Source organism: Uranotaenia lowii, chromosome 2, assembly GCF_029784155.1.
Source record: "Uranotaenia lowii strain MFRU-FL chromosome 2, ASM2978415v1, whole genome shotgun sequence".
NCBI classification, from domain to species: Eukaryota; Metazoa; Arthropoda; class Insecta; order Diptera; family Culicidae; genus Uranotaenia; species Uranotaenia lowii.
In genome coordinates this window covers 115,736,748-115,753,651 of record NC_073692.1, presented here as the reverse complement: position 1 = coordinate 115,753,651, position 16,904 = coordinate 115,736,748, and the positions used below count along the sequence as shown (strand labels likewise).

The following is a 16,904-nucleotide window of genomic DNA, read 5'->3' as shown; positions in this document are numbered from 1 at the left end:
AAGCGCGTTCTTGAATAATCTTGCATCGCAACTTGAAGCTTCATAGCCACCGTTTACCGTGAGGACACTGGTTCACTTGAACAATTTCAGCTTTTCAAACAGATTGCATGAATGTGAAAAAAAACAGTAAACAGTGAAGAGTTTTTTTATGCAATCACTATGGTATGGAAGCAGGTGGCATAGGGCCTGGTAGCAGGCGACGTGTTACAAGTTAAGAATAAGTTGGTGCAGAAAGCGCCTCTCCCCTAACGACTCGAGGTCCGACCGGGACCGAGGCTTTACAACCAGGATTCAAGGTGTGCGAATCCAAGACCGAGGAATCGCCCAACACGCTACAACAGCGAGCACACGTCTTACCTTGACGGTGACCCGCATACGAAAGAGGACCCATTTTTTTTTTTACTTAAAATTTAATCTTTATTTAGGGATTTTTGTGTGGTTACATATTTAATTTTAAGTGATACATAATCTTCTTTTCAGCTTTAGTGGAATTGTCCAATCTTGTGGAATTGTTCAGTTTGATTTTTTTTTAAAAGCTACATATGTATATCTACTATGTACAGAACCTAATACTACTATTTACAACCTATCATACTATTTACACTCTAATCTAATATATACAAATTTTGTGTTGTGTGTTCGGTTGTGTTACATTTTTGTACAAATCTATTTTTAGTGTCGGATATTCGCTGTTCCACTAACTGAACGCTGTAACCATGGGAAAGTTTCTAACCAAGATTGTCAAGATTTATCGCGTAAATGTAAATGTCAAGGAAGTGCTGGTGATTAAGTGTAGAGTGGAGCGGACCTGCTTTTGAACCCCGAAAGAAAATCTCGGACGCAGCCAACCAACATAAACGTCTGGAGATGGTACGCTTCAACAGATGGCAGCACATGATAGGCTTCTGAGTCCAGAGCTGGATATATGTAGCAGCAGAAAATGGATGCTGAGCTGCTGAGGGGAAATCGGAAGAAAGGATAGAGGGGCATGAGAGGTCAACGGTCGGGTACGGGAGCAAGTAAAGCGCCAAAGTATATTTTGCTCCAAAGGCCAAGTTCCTTTTTAAATAACCCGTTGAAGTTACGGTGACCTTAGGTCGAGATAGCGAAAAATCAAATTGTGTGTGTGTAGAGGACTCCCAGGTAACACAAAAGCCAGACTGCCAGTAAAGTACCCGACCTAACGCCATTCCGCCATTTTGTTCCCTCTATCACCAGGACCCCGTATTTTACCCTTTTAAAGTCCGGTAGGAGTACTCGAAGCAGTTTTCCTGAGCGTCAATCCTACCTTCCACCCACGACGTGTCCGGAACCGTGATTGCCTTCCAAGGGCGTCGCCAACTAGCGTCATAACCAGTGTGAGGGCCGCTCACCATCCAACTAGACCGTCCGACACAGCAGGCGGCACCCTATACTTTGGAGCGCGCTGCGAGCTACGGAGGCGTTCGAACCCATTAAACCCGCATAGTAGGCTCAATACGCAGCACGACGAGTTCTGTATCTCTGGTACATCGCAAGGAGGAGGTGCGCGCAGGTCAGAAGGATTCGGAAGCAGACGACTGAGGTAGGAGATATTTACCGCTATCTAGGGAGAAGTAGTGATCTGTCGGGGGCGGGGGGGGGAGCAAAGCTCGAAGCTTAATTATTTAGCGTTTTCTTAAGTCTTGAATTCAAAAAGCCGACTCTGAGGCAAGAAGTAGGGGAGTCTTAACAGTGCTGGGTAGTGACACAACCCTATGTTACAACGTCTGCTTCTTCATGTAGATGAGAAATCCTGGTGTAGCGGGAACGATTCAAGATCATTCTTAGGGCGCCACTTGGAGTTTGTTCCTGTGAGTTTGGGCACTGGATTCCCATACCGCAGATGCGTAGTATATCGCTGGTGTGAAGATTTGTTTATAGATCGCCAGTTTGTTGGTAAGTGAAAGCTTTGACCTTGGATATATGAGGGGATACAAGCTCCGAACCAGATTTGAACATTTGATCAAGGCCCTTTCGATATGCGAGCGGAATAATATCTTCTCATCAAACAGAACCTTCAAGTATGCAACCTCGCAGGACCAGTCGACCCTTGTGCCATTAATAACCACTGTACATGTAGGCGGAGGTCTAAGTTTCGGAGATTGTCGGTGTAGAAACATTATTGTTTTTGTTTTGGCTGCGTTTATTTTGATTTTCGTATTGGTGTATTCGACGAAGGCAATGTGGCATCTTTTGAGTTTGTTCGTGATCTCACGAGGAACGATTATTGCCTTGACGATTATTGCTGTATCATCAGCAAACAGATGTTTCGGAGACTTGCAAATGCAAAACGGGCCTTTCTGATCCGGGTATCGATGTCTTTCCTGGCACCACCTTCCGAAACATCTGGCGGTCACGCCAGATCTCTCTACGAACGAAAATCCGAATCTTCAACTCAAACGTCAAATCCGTATTGCTGTACGGGTGCGAAACTTGGTGCACATATGCGGCGACGACGCAAAAACTGCAAGTATTTGTAAACCGCTGCCTGCGGAATATCATCCGCCCTTGGTGGCCTGGCAACTGGATCTCGAATGAGGAACTACATCGCCGGTGTCATCAAAGGGCGCAAGAAATCGAGATTCGGGAACGTAAGTGGAGATGGATTGGGCATACGCTGCGAAAAGATGAAAATGAGATTTGCAGAGAAGTGCTAGATTGGAATCCAGAAGGACATCGAAGAAGAGGCAGACCCAGAAACTCGTGGCGGCGAAGCCTAGCCGCTGAAATCCGAACTGTCGACGAGAATCTTGACTGGAACCAGGTGAAGACGCTGGCTCCGGATCGTCAACAGTGTAGGTCTTTTACCACGGCCTTATGCACCGGAGGATCAGCGCAGGATCATTAAGTAAGTAAGTAAGTATCAGCAAACAGGAAGAGTACTCCGTCATCGCCCAGAGGAGGAATGTCGGATGTATAGAAATTGTATAGGATCGGGCCCAGTAAACTACCTTGTGGACCTCCTACTGGGATAGTGAACGTGTCCGTACAGCAACCGTTCAAGGAGACTCTGATCGATCATTGTTGAAGGTAATTTTGGATGATCTTGATGAGGTGCAGTGGAATGTTGAAATTACTAAGCTTGTATATGAGGCCATCATGCCAGACATTGTCGAATGCCTTTACAATGTCTAATAATGCCATTCTCGTCGACTTGGAAACAGCTTTAATACTTTTGATGTTATTCATCACCCGAATCAGTTGATGAGTGGTTGAATGGCCTTTCCTAAATCCAAAATGTTCGGAAAGCAGGATTTTATGTTCGTCTACAAAGTTAAGAAGCCTATTGAGAATGAGCTTTTCAAAACGAAAGAGGACCAAGCTTGCTGTTGTGCACAAATCGTGATTACTGGGATCGGGGCAATCCGAACGGTGTTGGTTGCTAACCTTGCTAAGAAAAGCGTGGCATTCCTGATTGCTTGGATACTTTTCTATCACGCGCTGCAACTGATTCGATCGGCCCAACGTTTGCCGTAGCTAAATGCCGTTAGCATTTAAACCGCCAACACACTTGATTTGTGGGAGCATTCTCGATTGCTCTGGTATTTTCTATTTCCTCGCGCGCCCGTTGAGCCATTCTTGTTCACGGTCACACATTTGCCTAGCTAGCCCGATGATTGCTTGCCGTGCGGTCATCATGCGCTTTTGGTTGCATCGTACAACCTGTGGTACAACTATGCTACGCTTTATTGTATATTGTGGGACAACGAGTACATAAATATCTCGTATTCGTTCGGATAATGCTACAGCCACACACAAGGTTCGCTACTATTTTCTCGCCGTGTGCCGGTCGAGAGCAGCATATCCTAGACTTGCGCCTGTTACAGCACACACACACATGGCCTAACGTAATTCCCGACGAAGAAATCATCCCACACCAGATGGCTCACCTGGAATAACCCTTTCCCAACAGCTTCCACTGCGAAGAGGGTATAGTCTCAACCCCGCAGCTCCGATCGTAGGGAAGCGCACTACTCCGAAACTTCCCGAAGACAGAGCATCCTGCGAACAACCGCGACATCTCCACGGCATCCGCTACGCAAAAGATGCTGCCTTATCTTTGTAGCTTCATACCGTGGGATCGGACGCACTTTTCTCGAAAGTTCCCCACCGATGGGGTCAGACTACTCGGACCGTTGTCCGGTCTTCTACTCTCCCTTTAGCTGACAACCCTATGATTTTGTGCCCGTTTTGTGCCGAGACAATAGCAGCTTGTTTTAAACTCATGCCTTGGATTGCAGGGAAGTTCGACATCATCCGTGTGAATGCGGCCATGGCCATTGCCACTCTTTTGCACACGTAATCGACATGACTCGTGGAGTTGAGTCTGTCGTCATACATTACCCTTGGTTATTTCGCGTTTAGACTTGGACACGATTTCGGACGGACCAACTACGATGGTACCAGTTTGAGATGAGATCAGGTTGGTGATCAACACAATATCGTCTTGTGTCTGTATGCTCTGTAGTTGGCGGTTGTGGAAGTAGCTTCCACAATCTTATACAGATCCGGGATCCTCATTCGGATGAGCGACGACGCAATCGCTACCCAACTGACGCTGTTGAAAACGTTCTTCACATGCAGAGTGACAACCGCACAAAAGGCAATCCCTCTCCTCTTTGTTAGCCTGGTTCTGCCCATTGTCTGTTTTGCATTCTCCTGCATTCTCTCAACATGTCCTGTCCAGCATATCCGGCCAGCCTTCACCACCTTCTGTACTGGGTTCGCCGTAAAGACGCGCGAGCTCGTGGTTCTTCCTTCGCCTACACACTTCCTGCACGCCACCAAAGATAATTCTTAACTCTCGTCGCTCGTGTGAGCTCGAATACTGTCTTCCAGCATTATCCATTTCTCGTACCCGTAGAGAATAACCGGTCTGATGAGCGTCATGTACAGGTTACACTTCGTGCAAGGACTAAGTCTTTTCGACCGCATTTGCTTGTGAAGTCCATAGTAGACACGACTTCTGCTGATCATTCGCCACCGGATCTCACCGCTAGTCTAATTGTCTGCGGTCACCAGTAAGCCGAAATGGACAAAGTCTTCAACTATCTCCAGCTCGTCGCCGTCGATCGTGACCTTGTTATAACTGGACAAGCGGGTTCTGTCGGTCTTGTATCCGCAGGCCAGCATGTACTTTATCTTGGACGTATTAATCATGAACCCAATCCTTCCTACTTCGCGTTTCAGTTTGCGATAGATCCCCTCCACCGCCGCAGATGATCTGCCTACTATTTCATCGGAAAAGTAGATAAGTTGAATGGATCTGTTGAAAATCGTGCCCCGCATTTCACCCACTGTTTGAAACGTCCCTTATCACTAGAGATGTACCGAATATTCGGTCGGCCGAATCTTCGGCCGTTGTAAAAGCTACACAATCATCAAAAACTTATGGTTTCAGCAAAAAATCTAAGGTTTACCCGAGTATCTTTCACTGTAGATCGTACAGGAGAATGCTGAACAGTATCGCTTTATACTTTGATTATAGCTCATTCCAGATTTTCTGGATATATTCAGGTTTGCCCATACATCCAGTAAAGAATCCAGATCAGTCAAATCTGGCCGGGATGTTCAGATATTGCCGTTCGCCGGAATACCACTATTCGGTACATCTCTACTTATCACTTATAACTTATTGTTCTTCCACAGATCTTATGTCTAAATCCCAAAGATTAATAAAAGTATGTTATTATTCTTCTTTTCATTTTTCATACTTAAAACGGAAGAAATTTGATGGCTTTCGGGCCCTCGCAAACATATTGTGGCAACTTTTGAATTTTGCAGAAACTTCAATAACCCAATTTAAAATTTTACAGTAAAATTGTCAGAGACTTACATTCAAGTTGTTTCGGTCGTTTGACGGCCTCTCTGGGCTTTCTTTCGCCGCTGCCCTGCAATATTCGGCGTATTTCGCATGCATATGCAAATTCCCGCGATAATTCCGCACTGATTGCGGAATGTTGACGGATTTGTTTCCGAATTCCGAAGCGTGTATTCGCCGCAGAATAGCCTCCAGTCTCCCGTCCCTGTCGGTTTAACTTTGGTCTTGACGTCAAAACTCAGCCCCTCATGCCATCTCATTCAACATTTAATGCTTAAATAACTGATTTAACAGGAAAAGCCCGATTTAAAATACTTGACAGTGGATTGTAGCCTATTTTTCAGTATATTTCTGTCGAATTTAACCACAGAGAAATTTTGTTTCTATGGAATGGTTTTTCGCATTTATTTAAATAAATGAACATGCACACGTAAAAATTTCTGTTTATTTTACTTTTTTGATTTTGTCATTTTCACAAATTGTTTGTCATGTATTGAATTCAGTTCTATTGGGTTTCGAATTCTTAAAATAATTAGATCGCCTTTTTTCTTCAATCGACATTCGAAGTGTCACAAACCATCAAATAAATAGTAATAAATATTTCATAAATACGTTTCAGCGCTGGACAACCTGCAGTCCGTTTATTATCTTGAAGGCGGACACTCTGTAAGGTGGTAAGGTGAATGGTTAAGTCAAACATCTTTTTCGCATCTGTGTGGTTCTATGAAGTACACTTACTAGTGGATTCCACCCAACCCAGGGGAACGCTATTCATGACATTGTAATCGACTAGCCATTCGTAGAGGGGTTGGAAGTATTCAACCATAGCTGCGGCGTTGATGCTCCTACGTCCGGTAATGATCTTGATGGCCTCCGTCCAAGGTTGTGAGGATCCCAGTTGCATCATCTTCTTCAGTTTGTTTCCAGCAGATGTGCTCTCGAAGATATCACAATCGCTCAGTAGTTTGTTCTTGTTGTTCTTCTCGTACTCTCCGGCATCCTTGCACAAAGCCTGATGGAACTGGTACTGAATGATCGTAGAAACGAAGTAACGCATGTACTCAACATCTGCTGCAATGTGATACTTAGCGGGTGGATCAAAGTTTCTCTTGCTCCGCTCTACCGGAGGTTCAACACCGGCGAACTTGGAACGCAACTCCCAATACTTGCAGTTGTACTCCTCACCGAAGTAGTCTTCACGCAGTACGTCCAGACGCCATTTCTCCAAACTGTGGGCAAACGGCAGGAAAACAACCTTAGACAAGGCAGCCATGAACAGCTGATTGACCTTGGCCCGTTTGTTCATATTGTAGTTGGTAAGAAGCTGAATACGTTCCAAATGCTTTGGAGTACCCACAGACATAGCGATCACCTCACCCACGGCCTCATGGAATCCGGGATTAGCTCCCTCCTGAAACACTATTGGCTGTTCACTGTAGCTCTTGAAGTAGTTGATGTTTCCCACCACGTGGTGAACCTTGATGAAATCGGCAAAAGTAACACTGGTACACTGCTTCGCACGGTAGTCGTCGGTCCGGTAGAAGTCCCAGGCACTGGCATAGCAAACAATCTCACGACCATCAGTCGGTTTCTCCAGGACGCTCTTCTCCCAAAATATACTGTAAAGAGAGGGTCGAATGTGAATTTGTTAGAAAGTGTTAACAATTTTGAGAAGATTCCAACAATACTCACTCAGAGAGAGTACTCATGTTCAGCGAGGAGAAGAACAAGTCGGCCGTCTGGTACATTGCAGCTGGAGTAAACTGCTGATTGATGAGCTCCTCTGTGGCATCTACAACCGCTACGTCCGGATAGGGCATGCTGAAGTCGGCAACGGCTTCCCACGACTGACCCCACATATCTCCCAACAGACTGATGGGAATGTTACCATACTCACCGATGCTATCTTCTCCGTACTGCTCCCGCAACTTGAACCGAATGTATCCGTGCAGTTGCAAATAAAGTGGAGCCATAGTTTCCATTGCCAAAGACATCTGGTCCTCGAAAGTAGGTTCATCGTACTCGTCCAACCAGTAATCGGCAAGATTTCTGAAACCTAAAACAAAATTTGTATTAAAACCTTATCTACCAAAAATAAAATTTAACAATCCCACCGTTCAACGTAGCCGCAAGATTAGCTAGGCTAACATAGGTATCAAAAAGAGGCCTGGCCGGGGTTCCAGCCTTATTGTGCCATTCGGTCCAGTAGTGCTGCAGTTCCGACGCATTGCGGCTAGTGGCCATGATGTTTACTACGTCCGGTTCCAGCGGCAGGTCGCACACGTGCCGCTGGCCAAATTTGCACACCCTCGTTACGGCATAGTTAGCCTGCATCCCATTGATGGCGTCCATCAGCTGCTCAAACATTGGCCCTTCCAGGGCCGAGTATCCTGGTTTGCGCAGCTTGCGAATGATGCGCTTCAGCGTTTCGTTCTCGAACAGGGTGTAATCGAACTGTTGCAGCTGCATCGCAACGGTCTGGAATTATGGAAATAGGAAGACAGTGGTTGTGAAAATTTGTATCGATAAAAAGAACATTATATACACAATAATTTGTATAAGAAAGATCAGGTATATCATATAAATACGGTATGCTAGCCGAAGTTTCAAGGGTCATGAAAAAGTAAGCATCTCAAGAAAACATTCGACAATGCGTTACTTAAATAAATCATAATGTATTAGAATTTAGCATACCAAACAATAATCAGTTCAAAGTTTAAAAATAGGGTTTTCTTAGGCAAGTTCACTGATGATATGAAATTTTAAAAGACGATTCTTATATTCATAATTTAAATATTAAAAACGAACACAAACACATACAGATTCTTTGAACAAAAATTTTAATGGTTTTTCTTTTTAATTCATGTGGAAATCGGAAATTCAACAAATTGAAGCTTTCGGCAAAGTTGTAAATGATAAGATATGGGAATATGAGACAAATTCTGAATGCCAATATCAAGGTAGGTTAAATACCTATATTAAGAAAAATAGATTAGTCTTATATTTTTTTTTACTTCTTATCATTTAAACATTAAATCTACGCTCAAATCACGATCTTACAGCGAAAAAAGAAGAACTTCATACTGATCCGATAAAAATACGATATGAACAAAATATTACCATGAAATATGGCCATATAGCATACCTACATATGAAACTATGTATCATGCAAAAGAACTAGTGATGTGAAAATTTCACCAAAATTTCAGCCTTGACGTATGCTTAACATCCGTTTCTACCATTTTCAATTAAATAATATCAAAATATTGCAAGTGTTAGTGAAATATAGCTAGAAACATAAATATGCGCATTTAGCCCGCCAGTTTCGGAAATAGGCTATTTTGACTTCTTTTATTATAAAAATAATTTCACAAAAACTGTAAGAGATATTAACATAAAAATTACTCTAACGTATATAAAACAGATGTCCGCTCATGTGTATATAGTTTTCAGACTCCAATATGGGCTGGAATCCAATATGGACTGGAATATGGGAGAAAATGGGTGCTTTCCATAATATGCGCATATAGCCCGCCTCTCCCCTAAGTGTGAATTATGCACCAAATTGTTCGGCATTTCGTCCCGAATCTTTACCAAACGGTTTTAAACGGTTTCGGCCTCGAATGCCTAACTTCATCTAACTTCCCCAGCATGTATACCCAGATATTACAGTCTAGTGAGTACAAATCCGGAGCAAGGTTGCCGAAATCACAGAAAAATCTAGGATTTCACACAATTTTAAGCAAATGTTCTACACAGGATCTGTGTCACTGAGCACAGAATTTTAAAATTACTCAAAGATTTCACAGATTTTTTAAATATTTTTACGTACCTATATAAAAAAATATATTTTTTTTGTCAACATAAACTGTGGATTTTTTCTTTGGAAAATTATGATAAGATTATTAATTTAAATTAATTTTTCTCGAGGGAAATGTAAAAAAACACAAATTGTCATGACTTTTTAATCAAAATAATGCTTTTTCCATCACAGAAAACCATCACAAAATTTCTTGGTTAAATCACAGAAAAAAAAGAAAAATGAATAAGACAATATTTTAAGATACATAGGTGAATCAAAATTATAAATTTATGTTAAGAATTCAATATTACGGCTTGATATAACGCACAACCCATAATATGCTGAAAATAGCATCATTTTTCAAAACGGCCAATTATTTTGTACGAAAAGTGTAAAACAACTTCCCAGAAAAATTTTAGCCCAAATAAATCAACAATGATGTTTTTTAAATTTTGTTTAGACCATTTTGAGTTATCCTTCCAAGAAAAAAGTCTTTTAGTGTTAGTGCGTTTTCGGTCTTCGACTGTTTTCGGGTGTGTTCAGCTCTATGGCGCATAGTGAATTCACACCGGCGCGAATTTACAACACAGTTCAGTGCTGTTGCTTTTTATGAGGTTATTAAAAATTAAGCTTTTCAAACAGTTAGATGGATTTGAATAATAAAAAAATATTGGAATTTGTAGAAAATACTTTTTTAAACGAATTCAATTGTGTTTTACTCCAAATGTTCATGGAATACATGGAAAATTGTCCATTCGCTTATATGGTCCATAAAAGAGCATGTTACCCTATTTTGATATCACTCTGCTGCTTTTTTAAAGGCTAGTATATCACGAAAACATACTCCATAAACAAACACGGTGATTGTGCTTTTTCGATTCTGCCTCCAGAGGCTGGAAAGTAGCCGAAAAAAATTTAACCGGCGTGCGTCTTCAACAAAAACCGAAATTTACATAGGAGCCGTCATTAAATTCCTTCACCTTGGAATTTTTACCTCAAGTAGGTACCTCTCAGTTTTCAATTTCACTACTTATAGATGATACTGAAATAAATTCAAAAGAAAAATAACAAAAAGTTTGAGTTTTATACAATAAATGAACTTCACGTTGCCACCTAGTAGTAACTTTCTACAGTTTGTTGGGTAAATATTGCTGTACTTCGGTAGTTCCTTACAATACCCAGTTACCTTTTGTACACTCAGGCAAATTCTTATTATAATTTTCATAAGATGCATCTTATAAACCTATTGAGTGCCAAATTCTGTGTCATAAGAGACTAACGGTACGAAGCACTCGCTAGTTTTTCTTAACAGTTAAATGTCATTGTGATCTTCTGAATGGTAATTTTGAGTTGATGTTTTTGCTGTAATGGCTTTATATAATTGTAAACTAAAACTTTTGAATAGTTTTCAGTATGCTGACCAGCAAAAACGCAAGACCGAAGATTCGGGTGCGGCAAAAAAAAACTTCGTTGAAACCGGGTGATGAAGTGCTGCTGATGGTGACCATAAATGATTTAATTTCAAACTTATTAGGAAAACAAAAAACTGAATGTTTACAACATAAAATTTCTTAAATTATTATTATTAGAAGTGACTTCCTGTTTCCATTAGAGCCTCTCATGAAAAGTAACAAACCCTAATTGAATTAGGTGTTCATCCTCTGAACTAATTGGGGTCATAAGACGATCTTATGAACTTCAATGATTTTCCTAATGACACTTCACAAGAAAATCATATGGCTTATATAATAATATTTTTCTGAGTGTATTTAGGATTTTTGGTAAAACTTTGACAATGGCCACGTTTCATAATTATATCCACTCAATTATAAAAAATATAATGTTGAAATCTGAATACATTGCAGGTCTCTGCGATTTTTTTTACACTCCAAAAAATTTCTTAACTGATGAAATTCTGGGAGATAGTTTTGAGATGAATTCGCCTCTCGAACTCTTTGTCGATTTGCGAATATTCTTTGTTCAGGAAGAAGCCTTCCACTTTTGTTTTTTGCATGATTTGATAAGCAAACTTTGGTTCCCTACAGAAAGGCTTTACAGTAGCAAAACTTTCGCCATCCTTATGTGTTTTTCTCATACATCCATTGTCACCATTATGACCAATTTTTAACGGCATTTCACACAATCATCACAGCAAAACAGTCCTTGTTCGAAAAACCAAGGTATTTGATAGGTCGTTGATGTAATCTGAAGTAACCAGAGCACCAGACCTTGAATAAACTGTACCAGCAATTGTGTAGCCGTATAATTTCTGGCAAGACCAATCAGAGAGTGAAAAACTTAGTGATATTTCCTGGTAGGAAGTATTGTATTCTAACTTCCATACCTTAAAAAGATGCAAGAAATCTCTCCTGACAGCTTAGAACTATACGATATAGAGTGCTGATCAGCTGCTTTTGAGGTACAATATCAAAACTTTGGAGAAGCGACAAACACAGATCTCTAATACCGTATTTGTTTATGCCGAGTGTTGCACTAGTGTTGTACTGGTGCACCACTAGGTGCTGTCAAACTGTTTGTTTATTCGTACAGTGTTGCACTGGTTTTGACCTGGTGTTGCACTGCCATCGGGCGGTAGTGTCCCGAATATTTTGTCAGTGTTGCGGGAAAGCGTGTGAATGAGTGATGTAGCAATACACTGGCGAAGATTTGTGTTTGTTTTTATCGGGAACGGTGGAACACTGAACGAGGGGAGAAAACAAATACGGTATAAGTAGAACGCTGACCACATATATAATGGTGCAGCTGATCTGTTTAAGTCAGTTGATCTGACAGTCATCACTTAAACTATGCAGCTGTCAGTTCAATGTGCTGCTACCCATCAACACTTAATTTGGCGCTAGTATTTTGCACCAAAGTTTCGAGAAAATCGATAGGACCTGCCTTAATGACCATGTCTGGTCAGCAAAAAATTAGAAGGGAAGTTAACAGAGGAAGCAAACTAGGTTGCATAATCTCTATGCCGATTGGTGCTTTTCTGCCAATAACGATATAAAGTGTGTACACTGCACCAAAGATGAAAATATTGGCTGTACCAACATTGGCAAAGAGACTCGAACTATCGAGCAAAATGATGCATAACCACTAGACATAAATACAAACATTCAGGGGAACAAAAAACTTTTAAAAAAATGTTACCAGTACAGTGAGCATCAAACTTAATACGCTTATATCAACTTCTCTGCCAGTTGTATCACTTTGCCATGTGTTCTACGTCTACCTGGTTCAGTTGGAGAACGGAGTATTAAGTTTCGTATTGTTTCTGTTTCGGCCAATCAAGAATTGAATCCTACCGCTGCCGTGATATGCCGACCTGACGTTGATCAATTTGCCAGCGGCAATATTTGCCGCTTCTCTCATTGGACAATTCTTTGAAAAACCTATGATTTTTAGCAATCTGGTTGCACTGCTGGCTGGTCGCAGAGAGAACAACAAAGCTGTTCTCTCATTTGAAGCCACCACGGGCGAAATCGTCTTCAGAATCTGCAAACATAGTGGACTTTTTATCAAAACCGATTCTAACCGACTTCAAGTAACCATTGTTAACGACTTGAGCTATCATTTATTATGCGATTTCATGTTTGCTGGGGTACAATCCATGTAAAGATATTTGAAAAATCTTACTTTTTGCATAACGACTCGTTAATTTGCTTACAAATGCTTTAAATACTCATTAGTCACTTTGGCGTATAAACGTTGATTTTCTTCTGACGATTATCCGACGAAGTGACGTTTGTCCATACCTACTTTCTTCATTCCGAGCGCTGCTATCTCGTGACCTAAAGAGCTGAAAATTGGCATAGGAGCTCATTAAGACCAGGAATGATGAAAATGTTTTCAGATTTTTGAATGACCCTTTTTGAAGAGGGTCATCCATACAAGGCAAATATTGAGTTAGCGATATTGACGTTATTGTACATCGAAGAATAAGAACATGGGTTTTGAAAGACGAGAAATTGCTTTTTTTTAAATTCATTTTTGTGTCAGAGGTCAGCCAAAGGGGTCGTCTATATCAACAATTAACTGATTTTACAATATTGACGCTAGTAAACATTGGATTAAATGAAAACTTGCACCTGTGCTTGCACATTCAATCGAAGTTTTACAGCACGGGTAATTAATATCAGTTGTCAAATTTCGTGTCAGGAGTCGGAAAAAGGATCGCCCATGTAAATTGTTCACTTTTATGGTGAGATTGTCGTTATTATGCATCAGGTTGTAGTGGAAGTTTGCACATGGGAGTTTTATAGCACAGGTAATTGTTTGCAGGTGTCACAGATGGTATCTAGCACAGTGGGAAGGTGAGGGCAATAACTTATAACTAATAACATACATAGGGTTTTGGATTTCTGTGCAGAAAAACATCATTTCCATCCCCAGAAGGATGAATTTCTCGGACCACCATCAAGGAGCACAGGAAGTTAAGCATATATGTACTCCCTACGTTAGAATCTTAGATATAGCCATTGAAACGTATGGTACTGTTGCCACGTTTCTTCCTCCCTGTGTTCCAGTTGTCTCTGCGTCTAATACTGCACAGTGGGCCCGGCTAAGTTAAGATGAGTAGTAAATGTACTTTTACTACTCACCGGGATGCTGACAAGATCTGGCTGTTTATGTATCATAAATATAAGCATAAGCGCAGGTATTTGTTTCCAGGTGTAATTTTTTCCGCAAGGGTTTGGAAAAGGGATGATTCAGATCCATATTAATTGTACAATGTGTACGTTATTATGCATCGGACCAGGCAAAAGCTGATACAAGAGAGTTTTATAGGATGAGATATCGATTCCTGACTTTAAATTAGATGACAGAAAAAGGATTGTCCATATTAATTTATAAATGTTTTTGAAATAATTGCTTTACATGGGATCCAGGCGAAAATTCATACACGAGAATTTAGAAAACGGAAATCGATGTCTGGATTCAAATTTTTGATCAGACATAAAAAAAAGAATATCCATATTAACTGTTTATAATAATATTTTAAGCAATATTTTTCATGAAAATGTAACCCAATTACCATTCCATCCAACACAAACTTCTCATAACGTATTCAAAATCAGAATCGAGGCGGAGTTCGTACGGGATCAGCTGGTTTGGATCATAAAATAAGTTTTTCATGTTCAATTATTTCAAATTTTGTATGGTTATGGTTAAAACTGACATGCAAATAATTTTTCTTCGGAAATCAAAATAAAATGCATTGTGACAAAAACACGATATGAAGTATTATTTTTTGGATATTTTCACGATTATTCAAGTTTAAGAGCATGTACAAGATTTTCTCAAGCCAGCAATTTAAAAAATATGTAAAAATTTTGCATTTGTATCAAATTTCATTCTAAAAAATCCTCACGAGTCACAGATCATATCGTTATTTTGTATGAGAGCCCCCTCTTCCTTTTAGAGGGTATCATTTTTTGTTAAAAACTGATAATCATGCTAAAAAAAGCACATGTTTCAAATTTTAAGAATATTACTCAAAAACTATTTGAGTAACGAGATTTATTCTGTATTTCTTCCATAAATGATTGGATATACGCCACTTTGTCGTATATTCAGCAGATTTGCGAAAAAAATTTGAAGTATAAAAAGCTGAAGAATCTGAAAGTTAAAATCGTTAAAAATGGATGTACGTCACTTCGGCAGGGATATAATTGAAATCATACATAGCATAGGAATTATCAAGTTCGCACTATAAACGAAAACTAAGAGATCATTGAAAACCATCGAAAATTTAGGCACGACTGAGCTTACTGAATTACAGACTTACTACTGTAGTTACTGTACTGTGTAGACCAATTCACTCTGGTAAAAGGTCGATTTGAACACATCTTACAGTTTACTAGCTTCAAAACATTGATGAAACTGTGATTTTTAAATTCAGGAACATGCTCGTAGAAAACAAACACGTGCTTGATTTTGTGTTACACGTTTATAAATATGCTCTCATATAGCTCGATAAAAATTATTTGTCAAATTAAATATGAAGTTCGAAATTCAACGACTGATTAGTTTCATCAACGACCTGATCATTTCAATTAACCACTCTTTTGAACACAGCTTTCAAACTGTAGGAAACGATCTTTTAACTACATGCATATGTATGTTTAATAATTTAACCATCACAAATTAAGATTTTCGACTTAAACCACTTCCACCAAAAATATCAATTCCAGTCCTTTAAGTTTCTTTTACACAATAGATGACACACAGTTCTGTCTTTGTAGACTCCAACACTCTTCCCAATACCTTAAGGTACATCGCGTTCTGTTGTGCCACGTCGTTGGAATTCACAAGGTTTGGCACAGTCAAATTCGTCTGGTAGCTCCAGGCTGCATCGGCAGCGGCACTGTAACGCGCCTGCAGCTCCGGCATCACAGAGTTGATATAATTGTTGGCCAGAACTTCGGCAGGATTGCTGGGAGTCCTGGGTCTTATTGGGAATCGTTGCCCGGATACATAGTCACTGTTTTGGAGCAGCAGCACTGCTAATGCTGCTGATATCACAAAGAACCGCATCTTCAATCTGTGGAAAACTGCAGATCACCGAAGACGTCGAATTTCTCTACCGACGACGACCTACAAACTTAACTGTCCGCACTAAACTGAAGTCTCTGATCCGGGTAAGTTGCATTCTTATAGAAAATGCCCGATATTAATTCCGTCATCATAGATCCACCCAAATAAGAAAAAAACGATCCTTCCTTCCGAATTATTCGCGAAGCCTCAGGCCAAAATACGTAACTTTTTGGCGAAGAAAGTGGTCAAACTATAACATCTCTAGCCGAATCTGAATGTGAATTATGCATTAGATGGGATGCTGAATTGGGTCGCAAAACTTGTTTCGAGCCCGCGTGTCACCGTTTTGGTGATCTGATTTGCATAGTGCGGAAGATGAACCCAAACGTGTAGACATGTGCCATAACCCGCGAATAACCGTTTGGAGACGAATGTTGACCACTTTTGTTATAAATTCCTAATCAAATCGGCTAGGCAACTTTTGCGTTTTTTACCGTAATACTGAACGTAACATGATAAACGAAACTTTTACTGTTGATAACCGTTAAAACTGCTACAAAAATCCTTTGTTGACGGATGGTGTTTGGCACTGCAAAGGTTATGATTTACGAAAACCCCTTCGCTGAATATTGGTAACAGTTGATCGTGACGCAATATGCTTAGTTGATCCCGTTCAAACTCTATTTCGCTTGCAAAAGATGAAATTCGATGAAGTTT

General features: G+C 40.4%; 1 protein-coding gene across 1 annotated transcript; it reads right to left on the bottom strand.

Annotated features, from left to right (window-relative positions):
* Nucleotides 1–6,269: 6,269 nt before the first annotated feature.
* LOC129747513 (angiotensin-converting enzyme-like) lies at nt 6,270–16,282 on the bottom strand. Its single transcript, XM_055741770.1, has 5 exons — nt 15,918–16,282; nt 7,957–8,320; nt 7,535–7,898; nt 6,581–7,461; nt 6,270–6,506 (listed from the first exon to the last, which is right to left on the bottom strand). The coding sequence occupies exons 1-5, from the start codon at nt 16,185–16,187 to the stop codon at nt 6,487–6,489; spliced, it is 1,899 nt and encodes a 632-aa protein (XP_055597745.1). The 5' UTR covers nt 16,188–16,282; the 3' UTR covers nt 6,270–6,486.
* Between the last annotated feature and the right edge of the window lie 622 nt (nt 16,283–16,904).

Coding starts and splice junctions, on each gene's coding strand:
- LOC129747513 (XM_055741770.1), bottom strand. CDS start 16,187: ATGCGGTTCTTTGTGATATCAGCAGCATTAGCAGTGCTGCTGCTCCAA. Junction 8,321..15,917: donor AGAACGCGATGTACCTTAAG/GTATTGGGAAGA, acceptor CCATAATTCCAG/ACCGTTGCGATGCAGCTGCA. Junction 6,507..6,580: donor GGGTTGGGTGGAATCCACTA/GTAAGTGTACTT, acceptor ACCACCTTACAG/AGTGTCCGCCTTCAAGATAA.